At 45.5% G+C, this 13,511-nt stretch overlaps 1 protein-coding gene across 4 annotated transcripts in view; it reads left to right on the top strand.

Moving 5' to 3' along the window:
* Nucleotides 1–13,511, top strand: part of EGFLAM (EGF like, fibronectin type III and laminin G domains) — a 148,112-nt gene that overhangs the window by 57,060 nt on the left and 77,541 nt on the right. For all 4 annotated transcript variants that reach the window (XM_066378839.1, XM_066378830.1, XM_066378845.1 and 1 more), the window contains exons 4-6: nt 2,768–2,794; nt 7,674–7,791; nt 9,057–9,192. In XM_066378839.1, coding sequence (XP_066234936.1) covers nt 2,768–2,794; nt 7,674–7,791; nt 9,057–9,192 — 281 coding nt within the window. The remainder of the gene's footprint in view (nt 1–2,767; nt 2,795–7,673; nt 7,792–9,056; nt 9,193–13,511) is intronic.

The raw sequence follows: 13,511 nt of genomic DNA, 5'->3' as shown, positions 1-13,511 counted from the left end.
AGCTGCTCCGAGCACATCTGGGGTTGGCATTTCTGACGTGCTGTGTGTGTGCTGCTCTGTATGTAACGGTAATAGCATTGTATTGCATGGTCCTTGGGAATGGATGGATGCCTTTCATGAGCATGTGCACCTGGACCACCAGGAAGGCAGCCACGTGAAGAAAGTTCTGGACTCGACCCAGCCCATTGATCATGTGAGAAAAGTCACTTTACAGCTGTTTTCCCCCTTCTTTTCTTCAAAAAGTTCAACTCTACTTTTTTTGAAATCTCAATAAAGCTTTATCAATAAATATGACACAGTTCTGTCTTCCCCACTGCCTGGGGGCACAGTGCAGAAGAAAAGGATGTCATTTGAAGTGTACACTCAAAGGGTCCACAGTGTCTGTTTGCCTTCTCTAGCTGGGCACCCTGTCCTGTCACTAACCAGTTGTTGGCTCTTCATCTATTTCTTTTCTGTTTCCTGTCATGGTCTCACTGGGTGGATTTTTCTCCCTGAGGCACGTTCTGTTTTCTTTCATTCTCCTCCTTTCCCGGTCTACAGTTGCCCCACAGGCTAGCGCGGTTCCCATCACTCTGCAGGGAGTCGCATTAGTGCGCAGAATACTTCTGTACTGCCTGGCTGGTGGTCATGTTGGTAATGCCCACTGGCTACGTGCCTGCTGGGCACCGCACCTGGAAACCTATTTGTCCTCCGTGATAAGTAGCTATCACTGACTGAGCATCTGTTACCCGCCAGGCTCCATCACTCATGCCTCCCATTTGTTTTTGCATTTGATCTTGACGACTATGACCTCATTTTACTGACAAGGATGCTGAGATTCTGGAGTGGAATATCTTTCCCCAAATCATCCATCTGCCGGTAACAGAATCCACTGTCACCCCAGGGCTGCTGAGCTCTGCTCTGGAGATTTTCACCAAAGCCCCCAGGACTCCAAAAGAAGACACACACATTTTCAGCTTGCGTGGACTTTGCATGATATGCTTTTCATCTAAGGCTCTTGCTTATTTGCCTCAGAAGCCCTCAGCCCCAGGCTCTGTGGTTTGCTCTATCCTAACAGGGGAGACTGGATTGACCTCACCTAGGAAATTGTCACTGAGCTTCAGTCTCCCCTCAGCAGCACTAGAACTTTCAACAAGCCTGTGGGCCCATCTAGGGGCCGGCAGTGTCCCCAGCTACCAGCCTCCTGTCCTGCAATGTAGAACAGTGTCGGCAGAAAGGGCACAGTGCTTGGGATAAGTGTGTTGAAGTCCGGATAGTGCCTCTGAAGTCAAGATCCTGTCTCATCATGTGAACCTCGGTGGGACACTGGCATTCTCTGAATGTACATGTCAAATTACATGGCATCTCTGGGACAGTCACCACAGTGCAAACAGAAGACAGAGGGCCAGGAGGGCACACGGCGCCCCAAGTTTCCAGACCTCCTTCCTGTACTTGTAGTTGGGTAACTTTGGCCAGAGTCTCTTATCCTGTCTAAACCTCCCCTTTCTCCCACGAAAGAGTGTAATAATAACACTGCTGTGAGTGCCACATAAAATTGTGCGAGTGCCAGCCCTTGGTCAAAGGCGAAAGCAGCCATGTGGATGTCAGTTGTCATTCCTGATGGTCATTGCCTTTATGTTAACTATGTTCTCTCTGTGAATTACAGCCAGGAATTAGAGTATGCTTTCAAATTTTAGCATTTTGACAACCTTGCCGATTTCACATAACTTCCATAGCGGCTGCGGGGCACCCAGTAGGAGATAACACAGCGCCCCTGTTCCTGGGTGGCTTTCAGTCTTATTGGGAACACCACAGCCACACTGACTAAGCAGTTAGAGGACAGCGTGAGACCAGACGTCATTAACACGTCACTGCGTAGACAGGCTGAGGCTTTGACAAGAGAGGGGTTGGGGTAAGGACAAGTGGGCAAGAGGTAACGCGTGCGGCTGAGAATTGAAGCAGGGGCCGTTGCTGGAAAGGCAGAGGCGGGAGGGGTGTTCAGGTGGAGAGGATTGCTCTGAGCCAGGGGAGTGAGTGTGGCTGCCTGTGTGCCCTGTGTTTGCGTGGGGGCGGGGGATGTGCAGAATACTCAGCCTGGAGAGAGGAAATAATAACCGATATGGAGGCAGTGAGTCAGGCAGAGGGCAGGGGCGGGCTCTGGTATAGCAGAATGGGCTCTGGATTCAGATGACTTGCGTTCAGATTCCTGTATTACCACCAACCAGCTGGGTCACCCCATTGGGTTCCAGCTCCCTCATCGACACAGTGGGGATTCAAATAGTACCTATCCATAGGTGGTGTTGCTCTGACTCCAAACTGCTTGCCAGGGGAACTCAGGGCTCTGCAGCCAACTCCCAGGGGCGCTGTGCAGGAGGTAAACAAAGGGAACAGTTGCGTCTTGTCAAGCTAGTGCCATCAAGTCGTTTGGGTGTAAGTACCAAAGAAATGGAGCTGTCAGGCATGTCTTTTGGATTGGAGGCACTATGAAAAATATTCCCGAGACACTGCAGGTGATGTGAACAGAGGAAGTTTGGGAACCTCTGTCCTGTGTCACATCATCCTGTAGCAGAAGGATGTTGTGAGCGTTAACCAAGCTCACAATCATAGCTGCTTGGAATGGGACCCGAGTGAGGGGCCAGCAGAATTCATCCTGGGAAGATGGGGGCCTGCTGCCCTGGGCTGGGCTGGACTGGGCTGGGCGTGGTGGGCGTCAACTCCTCTACAGCTTCCTTTTGCTCCTGTAAGTTTCTTTTACATTTCACATTGTTTTGATTTTTCTCCTTTGCAGGGGCAATCGGATCATCAGGTGATTTTTGTAAGTATGCCTCAGAAAAGTTAAATCCTTGCCCCAACCCAGGATTCTGGGGCGAAGGGGGGTCTCTTTTGATCAAAGTGCTGTTTTTTCCGCATCTCCCTCGTGCTGATTAAGGCTGAGGTGAGGAGTGCTTAATTCCCCTCTGGCCCGCACTGCAGTGCCTCCCAGGAGCACTGATCACCGATCACCGTTTGGGAAGGAGCCGCCTTTAATCCTTGTATGTGTCACTTCATCTCACAGGGCAGAGTGAGATTAAGGGAACATTTCTAAAGGTTAAAGTCCTTTAAGCTCTGTTCCAAAACTAGGTGGATAAGATTGATATATTTAAACAAGTGAGCACCACTGTGGGGGTAGTCCCCCCCACCCCACCCCCTTTTCTCTTCTTCTTACTTCTTCTAACTGTGCCAGACCTCCCCATAGACAGGACTGGGTCATCCAAAACTAGTGACTGACTTGATGGGTTGAATGCCAAAGGAGATTGGGTTGGCAAATAATGAAATGACCCAAATTACCTGGCTGATGATGTGATGCATTCTTTGATAATCTGCTTGTGTAAAGAGACTCCCGATTTGGTTAGCCTTTGACACCTGCCTTTTTCTTAGGAGAGCAACCTACAGTTTCATCCTGGAAAAACAAATAGGAAAGCAGATCAGGACAAGCTGGTAATTCCTTAAGATTTTGAAACAGAAAAGGATGTTTAAATAGACGGTCTCCATACTTTCTGATCATGCATATCATCAGCTAACAAATATTTGAGGACGTAACAATATATGTATAGTTATGTAGTAATTCATTATACATATGCCACCCTGCTGATATAGTATGTACATTCTAAAACCCCACAGCACGTTAAAAGAGGAGGGAAAACAGAAATAGACAGTTCTTCTGTTTCCTTCTCAGTAGATTGTCTTGCTCAGCCAGGAAGATGCACCACCACACTACTCCAGACTCCTCTGTTCTGGTTGTCACAGAACAGTGGTTCTGTTTGGATCTAGTTGTCCCAGAACAGTGGTTCTGTTTGGATCTAGTTGTCCCAGAACAGTGATTCTGTTTGGATCTAGTTGTCCCAGAACAGTGGTTCTGTTTGGATCTTATCCAGGGCTAGAGAGAGAAAACTTAGCCAGGAACTATGAGACTTGCATCTAGTCTCAGCTCTGTCCCCACAGCCCGGGTAACCTTGGGCAAGGTCACTGAACCCCTCTGAATGTCCCTTTGACTATATATAAAATGAAGAAGTTGGTGAGTAATGGCTCCCAGCTCAGGGTTCCCTTGTCTCCTGTAGGGCATGTGGAGGTATGGGTGGGTCTTAGTGAACAAGCCTCAGGGGTGCTGACTCTTGCAATACATAAGACAGACCCAAGTGAGAAAGATTTGTGCTGGCCCCAAGCCAGCGCTGCTCCTCCTACAAAGCCCTGGAAGATACTCTCTAACTTCCCTTGACCGCCCCGGGGGATGGAAATCCCTCCAACGCCTCCCTTCACTCTGGCCTGCACAGCCTGTCTCTGGACCATTGGAAGAACAGTGTTTGTAAGATATTGCTTTTCTATTTCTTTGGTACCTTCCATCTAATGATGCTAAATATTACTGACGTGTACTAAGGCAACTGAGGCCCAGACAAGACTTGTAGAGTCAACCGTGAAGTTGATTGAATCCAAGGTAGTATACTCGCTACCAGTGAAGGTTATTTATGAAAAATCACAGAATTTTGTTATTGGAAGTTTGGCCTAGAGAAGTTAAGTGGCATAGGTAGCTATCCAGCCCAGAAACTGAGTCTCCTGGCTCCTGGGCTCTTACTTCATGCCCCCTCTCCGCTATGTGACCTGGATGCCCTCGCAGCATTGTAGCTATGTGTCTGGCCAATGAACAGGACAACATCTAGCATCATTTTTTGCAACAAAGGCCTGGGTTGCCGCAGTGAGAGAATACACAGCATGAGTGAGGTACAGGGGAGATCTTAAATCAGGGTCCAGTAGGTAGGTTCTGATTTTTAGTGACAACCTTAAAATTTCTGGTGACAACCAGAATCTTAAAAGTTTAGTGACAACCTATAAACTTTCCTGTTTATAGATAAAATAATATCTGATATCTCCAGTGTTTATGATAAGTATGTTTGGTAGAGTTAAATGTTACCTAATTTTTTCATCTGTGTACTGTAGAATTAGAACTTGGACCTTGGGGTCAAGCAAAGTTGGCTTCCAGTGGCCACCTCGCCATGTCATAGTGTATGTCCTCCAGCGTCCTTAACTTATCAGGGGTCCCTTTCTATCGTCTATAAATGAAGTAGGAGGGACACCTGCGTCACAGGGCTGCAGGGAGAGTCAAGCTAGGCTATACATGTTCCTGGGGCAGAGAAACAACACGTGGTGACTAATAGTAGCTGTATTTGGTCCTGGCTCCTCACTGCTTTCTGGAGTGGCCTGCGAGACCACAGCACTGCCTCCCCACTCCCTACGACATGGTGAAGTCACAGGGGAAAGCACTCTGAAGCAGAAGTCTATGAGAGCATCATGTGGGTTTGAAAACGTGTCTCCACTTCTGGGGAAGGAGGGGGAGACCTAGGAGAGAAGTGAGCACCAGGTCTGGTGTGTACTTGCCTCATGCAGTCTCTGAGCCCAACCTGACATGGAACCAGGGGACATATGGTGGAACTGGAGTGCCCAGATGCAGGAAATTCAAGCCAGAGGGGCTGTGGAAGCAGGTCCATATGTTGAGCAAATACCCCTTGTGTAGCTGCACGTAGGATAGAGCAGTGGTCCCCAACCCCCGGGCTGTGGACCGGTACCAGTCCGTGGGCCATTTGGTACCGGTTTGCAGAGAAAGAATAAATAACTTACATTATTTCCGTTTTATTTATATTTAAGTCTGAATGATGTTTTATTTTTTAAAAATGACCAGATTCCCTCTGTTACATCCATCTAAGACTCACTCTTGACGCTTGTCTCAGTCACGTGATACATTTATCTGTCCCACCCTAAAGGCCAGTCCATGAAAATATTTTCTGACATTAAACCAGTCCAGGGCCCAAAAAAGGTTGAGGACCACTGGGATAGAGTGTATGTGTGAGTGAGTGTGCATGTGTGTGGCGGTGTGTGTGTTGGGGATTGGAGATAAACCTTCTCCAAGTGGCCGTAGAAATGGCCCAGGTCAGGACTCGGAGGAAGTGGGAGAGGGAAGCAGGTCTGAGACGCATGTGCAGGTGGCTGGAGGGAGGTGGGTAAGAGGGAGTCAGCCCTGTTCCTGGTATTACTAATCCCAGGGCCTGGAGTGAAGGCACTGATGTCGTTAATCAAGGTGGAGGAGGCCAGTAGGAGGAGCAAGTTTTTTACGAGGTCATCTGCTTACATTGAACACTGTGGTTTAATTTCTTTTTATGCTCATTCACTCATTCATGTATTTGTTCATCAAAAAAATGCCAAGCATAATTTGGGCATTGGCTACATGTCTCATAATACTATGCTAAGCTCTGGGATGCCAGAGGAATAAGAACTTGCTTCCTGCCCTCAGGTGGGTGGAGCGAAGGTGACAGATAAACAGACAGTTCCAATATACGGTGAGTGGTGTTGAGATTGAGATACACCAAGGACACTAGGAAGCACAGAGGAGGGGTGCCTAACCAGACTGCAGGGGGTGGGTCAGAGAAATGAGGTAATGTCTCAGCAGAACTGAGTCATGAGGGATGAGCAGCGGTGAGCCAGGCAAGGTGGGGGAGAAGGAAGGGCATTTCATATAGAGGGGCAGCAGGTTCAAAGGCCCAGAGGCAAGGGATTGAATGGCATAAATTTGAATCCTGCCAAATTCTTGAGTCTGACTGGAATACAGAATGCAGGGAAGGGAGGTGGCATGAGACAAGGCCGGAAGGATAAACAGGAGGACACAAATATGTTCTTCTAAGGGGTTGTAAAGTAGGAAGGGACATGGTCAGATTTGGAGTTCAGGAAGGTAACTCGAGCAGCGTGGAGTCTACATTGGAGGCCCAGGCAGTATGTTGGTGGCAAGGAGGATCAGAGCCTGTCGTCAAAAGTACAGGGACTTAGACTGAAATATCTGTGAGGACGAAATGACATAAAAAGATGCAAGTGATATGAAAGAGTCCTGGTAACTATGTTGGTAACCTACTGAATGGTGGTTTGGGAGGCATGGGTGAACAGAGAGGAAAGTGTCAAGAATTTCTGGTTTGGATAAAGATAGCACAAGAGGTGAAATAAAGTTTTGCTTTTGGTGGGAGCAAGCAGAAGGATTAGTTGAGCTTTGGTTATGTTGAATTTGAGCGGCTTTGTAGTTACCGGGTAGAGATGTCCAAGAGGTAGTCCTAAACCCACGGCTGGACATCAAAAGGCAGGTCTGAGCTGGAAATGCCAATGTGGGAAGTGTCCCATGAAGGTGAGTGCTAGCCACTAAGAGACTGGTAGATGGCCTTACCCAGGCAGGACCACAGCAGTCCTCCCTTATCCGAGGTTTTGCTTTCTGCTATTCTATTGCCCATGGTCAGTCGAGGTCAGGAAATATTAAATATAAAATTCCAGAAATAAACAGTACATAAGTTTTACATTGCATGCTGTTCTGAGTAACATGATGAAATCTTGTGCCATTTTGCTCCATATGGCCCAGGACATGAATCATCCTTTTGTCTAGCATCTCCACACTGTATATACTCCCCAACATAGGAACCTGTGGTAGAGATCTCAATAAAAGGTAATTCTGCCAGTTTGGGGAAATACAGCATGGCATTGTCCTCTTTGAAAATTTGAAAAGTTGGCCAATCTCAGAAAAAGTTAAACAGCCTCTGTCCCAAGCAATGTCACAGGGGCCTCAAGATGCAGTGCTCATGGAAATTGTCTGGTTTGCCCCACTGACACCTTTATTGTTTGGTCATTGACAGGAGGAAGTGATCGGAGATTTGAAACCAGACACTAAATATCAAGTGAGCGTAGCAGCTTCCAGCCTGACAGGCAAAGGGTGGATTAGCTCTCCTCAGCATGTTACCACCTTGCCCCAAGGTAAATGGATTCAATTCATTAATAATAGGAAGAGGCAGGCCCTCTACTTTTATTCCTTTTTTCAGTATATATCACAGAGGACCTACTATGTGCCAGGCACAGTACTGAGCTCTGGGAATTCAGTTTCCTTTTGGAACTTAGTGGGGTGGGTCAAGAAATCATCTAATCTGTAGTCACAGATTGTGATAACTGCTACCTATAGTGCTGGACTTTGGAGCACTCAGGGGAGAGCACTTCTCCACCTCGAGGCTCAGAGAAGGTATCAGAAAAAATTCTATCTTTGGCCCAACTTTGAAAACTGCATAGGATTTATTAAGAAGAGAAGGCAGAAAAAAATGTTTTTGGCAAAAGCAATAGTATAAATGAATGCTGAGAGATATGAAAGTCTGGGTATGAAAATAGTAGCAGCAGTTACCCTGGGGTGAGGGGATCATGAGTGACTCCTACATCTTTACACATGAGGGCATTTTCCAAATGTTCTACCATTGGTATGTATTTTGATGATTTGGGAGAACACACACACAGAAAGTTAAGTGACTAAGCATTTATTTTCCTTGTAAGTTAATATCAATTCCATCATGCAAACAGATGAAAGGTTGTTAGGAGGTGGAAGTATGACTTGAGGTTTTAAAGGGTACACACTATTGTATGCTCTAAGATCAATGATCTGGATGATAATTCAGTTGGATTTATGACTGGGGTTTAGCGGAAGGAGACACCAGCTCTTATTGACTCAAATCTTAATGGTGAATCCAGTTGTGATTATTTTTTGTTTGTTTGTTTGGTTTGGATTTTTTGGTGTATGTGAAAGGAGGGGAAATAGTGAGGCACACTCCCACATGCACCCTGACCAGGATCTACCCAGCAACCCCCATCTTGGGCCAATGCTTGAGTACCGAGCTATTTTTAGCATCTGAGGCTGATGTGCTCGGATCAACTGAGCTATTCTCAGTGTCCGGGGCCACACTTGAACCAACCAAGCCACTGGCTGTGGGAGGGGAAGAGGGTGAGAAGGGGGAGAGGGTGGGAAGGAGAAGCAGATGGTCACTTCTCCTTGTGTGCCCTGACTAGGAATCAAACCCAAGATGTCAATACACTGGGCCGATGCTCTATCCACTGAGCCACCAGCGAGGGCCTGGTTTGGATTTTGAGACTGTTCTGAATAGAGATGTTTAGGCAGTAGGAAGCACACAGGTTTTTTAATATATTAAACTTCTCCAGCAACAAAGATCACCAGCCCACTAGTTGTCTGCTCTCTTGTCTAGATTCCTGCCTGCCTCCAACAACACCCCAACAGCCACATGTCACTGTGGTTTCTGAGTCCGAAGTGGCCCTATCATGGAAACCTGGAGAGAGTGAAGGAAGCTCCCCTATTCAGTACTATTCTGTGGAATTCATCAGGTAAGTTTGTGTATCATACCCAAAAGCCAAAACTAGTGGCCTCAAGTATTCCAAGCATGATAGGAGACCAGAGGGGCGCCATCTCATAGCATGTGTACACAATAGGTAACAAAGGTAGACATACGTCTATTTATACTTTGTCCTGGGACCAGCACCTCTCCCCCCCTTCTCATTGGTGGGCCATATAAACCTATTCTCACTCATCTGACCTCTTTCCCATTTTCCTTCCACAGTCAGAGATAGTCCTCACCTCTGAAAACCCCTGAGGCGCCATTTCCAACAAGCCTACTTGCATTTCAGGCTTGAAATTTGCCTCCCTGCCTTTGAAACATTGTCTTTGAAGTAAATATTTGATGGTGACTTTTCTAGAGGGAGAGGGGAAAAGCCCTTTAAAAACAAGGACCTTGATAACATTATATGGAGTGAAATAAGTAAATCAGAAAAAAACTAAGAACTATATGAATCCATACATTGAAGGGACATAAAAATGAGACTCAGAGACATGAACAAGAATGAGATGGGGTGGGGGGAGGGGGGAGGGGGCGAAGAAGGAGAGAGGGGTTGGGAGAGGGGAGGGGCACAAGAAAACCAGATAGAAGGTGACAGAAGACAATTTAACTTTAGGGGAGGGGTACACAGCACAATCAAATGTCAAAATAATCTAGAGATGTTTTCTTTCAACATATGTACCCTGATTTATCAATGTCACTGCATTAAATTTAATAAATAAATTAAAAAAAAAAAAAACCCAAAAAACAAACAAACAAAAAAAGAAATAAGCCAGGCAGAGAAAGACAAAAAAAAAACAAAAACAAGTACAATAAATGGTGTTGGGAAAATTGGAATGCTACATGCAAAAGATTACAGTTTGTCCCCATGTAAAAAAATTAATTCAAAATTGATCAAAGACCTAAATATAAGATCAGAAACAATAAATTGCATAGAAAAAAAAATATAGGTACTAAACTTATGGATCTTGGTCTTAGAGAAGATTTTATATCTTTGACCCCAAAGGCAAAGGAAGTAAAAGCAAAAATGAACGGGACTGTATCAAACTAAAAAGCTTCTGCACAGCAAAAGAAACTGACAACAAAGTAAAACAAAACAAAACAAACTCAACAAGGGGTTAATATCCAAAATATATAAAAACTCATACAACTCAATACCAAACAAACAAGCAATCCAATTAAAACATGGGCAGAGGACCTGAACAGACACTCTCTTAAGAAGATATAGAAATAGCCAACAACTTCACTAGCTATTGGGGAAATGCTAACCAAAACTATAATGAGATACCACCTTGTACTTGTTAGAATGACTATTATCAACAAGACAAATAATAACAAATATTATAGAGGTCATGGCAAAAAAGGAACCCTCGTTCTCTGCTGATGGGAATGTAGACTGGTACAGCCACTGTGGAAAACAGTCTTGCATTTCCTCAAAAAACTGAGTAGTTACCATACAACCCAATAATCCCTCTTCTGGGTTATCTACCCAACGAACTCGAAAACATTTATTCACAAAGATATGTGCACATTCCTTGCAGCATTATTCACAGTAGCCAAGACATGGAGTCAACCAAAGTGTTCTTTGATAGAGGACTAGATAAAGAAGATGTGGTACCTATATACTATGGAATACTACTCAGTCATAAGAACGGATGAAATACTGCCATTTGCGACAGCGTGGATGGACCTTGAGAATATTGTGCTAAGCAAAATAAATCAGTCAGAAAAAGCTAAGAACCATAAGATCTCACTCAGATGTAGGATATAAAACTGAAACTCATAGACACAGACAACAATATGGTGGTTACCAAAGGGAAAGAAAGGTTGGGAAGGAGTTAGTAAAGGGTAAAGGGACCAAATATATGGTGACAGAAGATGATCTGATTTTGGGTGGTGGGCACACAATGCAATGTATAGATCATGTATCATAGAGATGTACACTTGAAACCTCTATCATCTTATTAACCAATGCCACCTCAACAAATTTAATAACAATAAATAAATAAATTTAAAAAAAACAAGTACAATTCATTGTATCTGTATTGCCTTGGGCAAGTTTCTTGGTTTGGTTTTAGCTTGTTTGTTTGTTTGTTTGTTTGTTTTCTTAACACCTCTCCAGTCCTTGTTATTCATCTTATCAGAGGGTAGAAAAATGATTAGAAGCTTTTCTGAGAATTTACAGATGTGAAACATGGCTTCCCAATGCTGCCATGTAATTTTAAGCAAAAAGGAAAGAAAATAAGCAAAAGGAATTCCCAGTCTAGCTCCAGTCGGAGAGTCCTCGGGACGCTAGTTGCAGCTGGAGTTGGAGTTGAAACACCTCGCTGATGAAAGTGCTGTTTGTGCAGGTGGTGTTCTCGACATTAAAAGTGATGGGATTCGTCTGAGGCTGGCAGCCTCACGGATTCACAAAGAGACTAGTTCAGTATCATTCCCGAGACTCTCTGAAGCTGGGTCAGGATTTTGCCAAGGTTTGATTAGCTTTGCATCTCGTTCTCGATTTCCCAGCTTATTCCTTGGTTGTGGAAAAATAGTTACGTGTTTCTTCGGAGAAGTACTCACAATGTCTCTTTGATGCTTGAACCTGGACCTGGTTTCAGCAGGTTTGTTGAATTCCAAGCAGCAGATGCTCAAAAGAAGACGAGGCAGTCACGTACTGGCTCCCAGGACTGTGGAGTTCGATGGCAAATCTAAAGTCAAGGAACACTAGATCCGTGTCACCTCGGCAGTCCCTCTCCATCCATTTCTGTGCCACACTTTCCCCTTCGTTGGCTTCATTTCCAGGCAGGCTCTTCCTGAGTGCTGGTGAGACTGCCACCAAGCACTGAAGACATGCAGTCAACTGGCTGGCCTCACTGGAAAATAACCCAACAAAGTCTCAGTAGTCATTCCAATTGGCAGAGCGCAGGTTCCTCTCTATTCCCTGAACCAGTCACTGTGGCCAGGGAGGGGACGGCACTAATTGGTCTGTACCTGTCCTATTCTGAGCTCTGGAAGTGAGGACAGATGGGTCATTCAGACCTGAAGTCCATTACTGAGAGTTGAAAAGGGTGACAATTGCGGTGCAAGTAATGGAAAACAGGAGAACATTAAAAACAAAACAAGTTGCCTACCTTTAAAGTTCCAGGCCAGTGGTTTTCCTCAAGGGTCGTCTACAGTCCCTCTGTTGAGTAGATTTGGTAAGGCCAAGCCAGGAGTGTGCCTGGAGTAATTCTGGTTCTAGTAATAGTTAAAACGCCAACACTGCAAAGTCCTAAAATGTCAGCTTTTTCATGTATGAAATGGAGTGAAACATAACATTTATAATTCACCAGCAAAGCAAAGTGTAATACTTTAAAATTTCTATGAATTTCAAGGTTTTCCAAAAGCAGCTTAGCAGGCTATCTGTATAACCTCCAGCAAAAGTGATAGTTGTCATTTATGATTCATTTTGCCCTAACTCATGCATTTGTTACCCTTGTCTGGCATCTTGGTAAAAGGCAGAAGTCACAGTTGTTGATGTGTATGTACAACTGCACACTGAAGATGAAAGAGGTTCACTGGATTAAGGACCAGAAGAGCTGGGACAGGTGGCCCTGTGCCTGTCACCTTCCCTCCTGAGGCCTAGTGCCCCTCATCGTTTGGGGTCCCCCAAAGCAGAGCCTGAGACAGGGCCTTGGCGCATGTATTTTCTTTTGTTTAGAAATAGGAGTGAGGAGTGAGGAGAGTAACAGAAGGAAGGAGGACCTGGAAGGGTGCGTCACTGACACCACTTCTGAAGGTCGCAGGGTCTTCAGTGGGAGCTCAAGGCCACGGCGACCTCTGATGTGGACAGTCCTTCCTCCAGAATTTCCCTATCAGGAAAACATGACCATTCATTCTCTGTTGATTGATGGTCCCCCACCCCCCGGGGTCTAACTCTCACCTTCTAGGCTCTGCTGACTGTGGATCAAGGACAAAGGGGTGGGGGAGGTCCCCGGAGAGAAGGAGCAGAGATGTGAGCACAGCAGGAGCTTGAGGCTGGAAGCTGGCCGCACAAGGGGAGTCTGAGCTCCCAGGAAACTCTGTGACACAGCTGCTCCCGAAGTCAGAGGCAGGATGAGGCAACTGTCATGGGCCCCAGAGGCGCTGACGACCATGTTCTTATCTGCAAAACGTGGCTGATTAACTCCTTCCAACCTTATAAAGTGTGGTTAGGAGACTCGAGTGAAATCACATATGAGAAAGAACTTTGTAGACATTAAAAACCTAAAAAACTGCCAGGTATATATGGCTGTTCTGTGCCTACATTTAATAATTATACTTCCTCTCCAGCAAAAATGCAAAAAT

The sequence above is a fragment of the Saccopteryx leptura genome, chromosome 1 (assembly GCF_036850995.1).
Source record: "Saccopteryx leptura isolate mSacLep1 chromosome 1, mSacLep1_pri_phased_curated, whole genome shotgun sequence".
Taxonomy (NCBI): Eukaryota; Metazoa; Chordata; class Mammalia; order Chiroptera; family Emballonuridae; genus Saccopteryx; species Saccopteryx leptura.
Note: the sequence above shows the minus strand (reverse complement) of the source record. Positions and strands in the feature narration are given on the sequence as shown.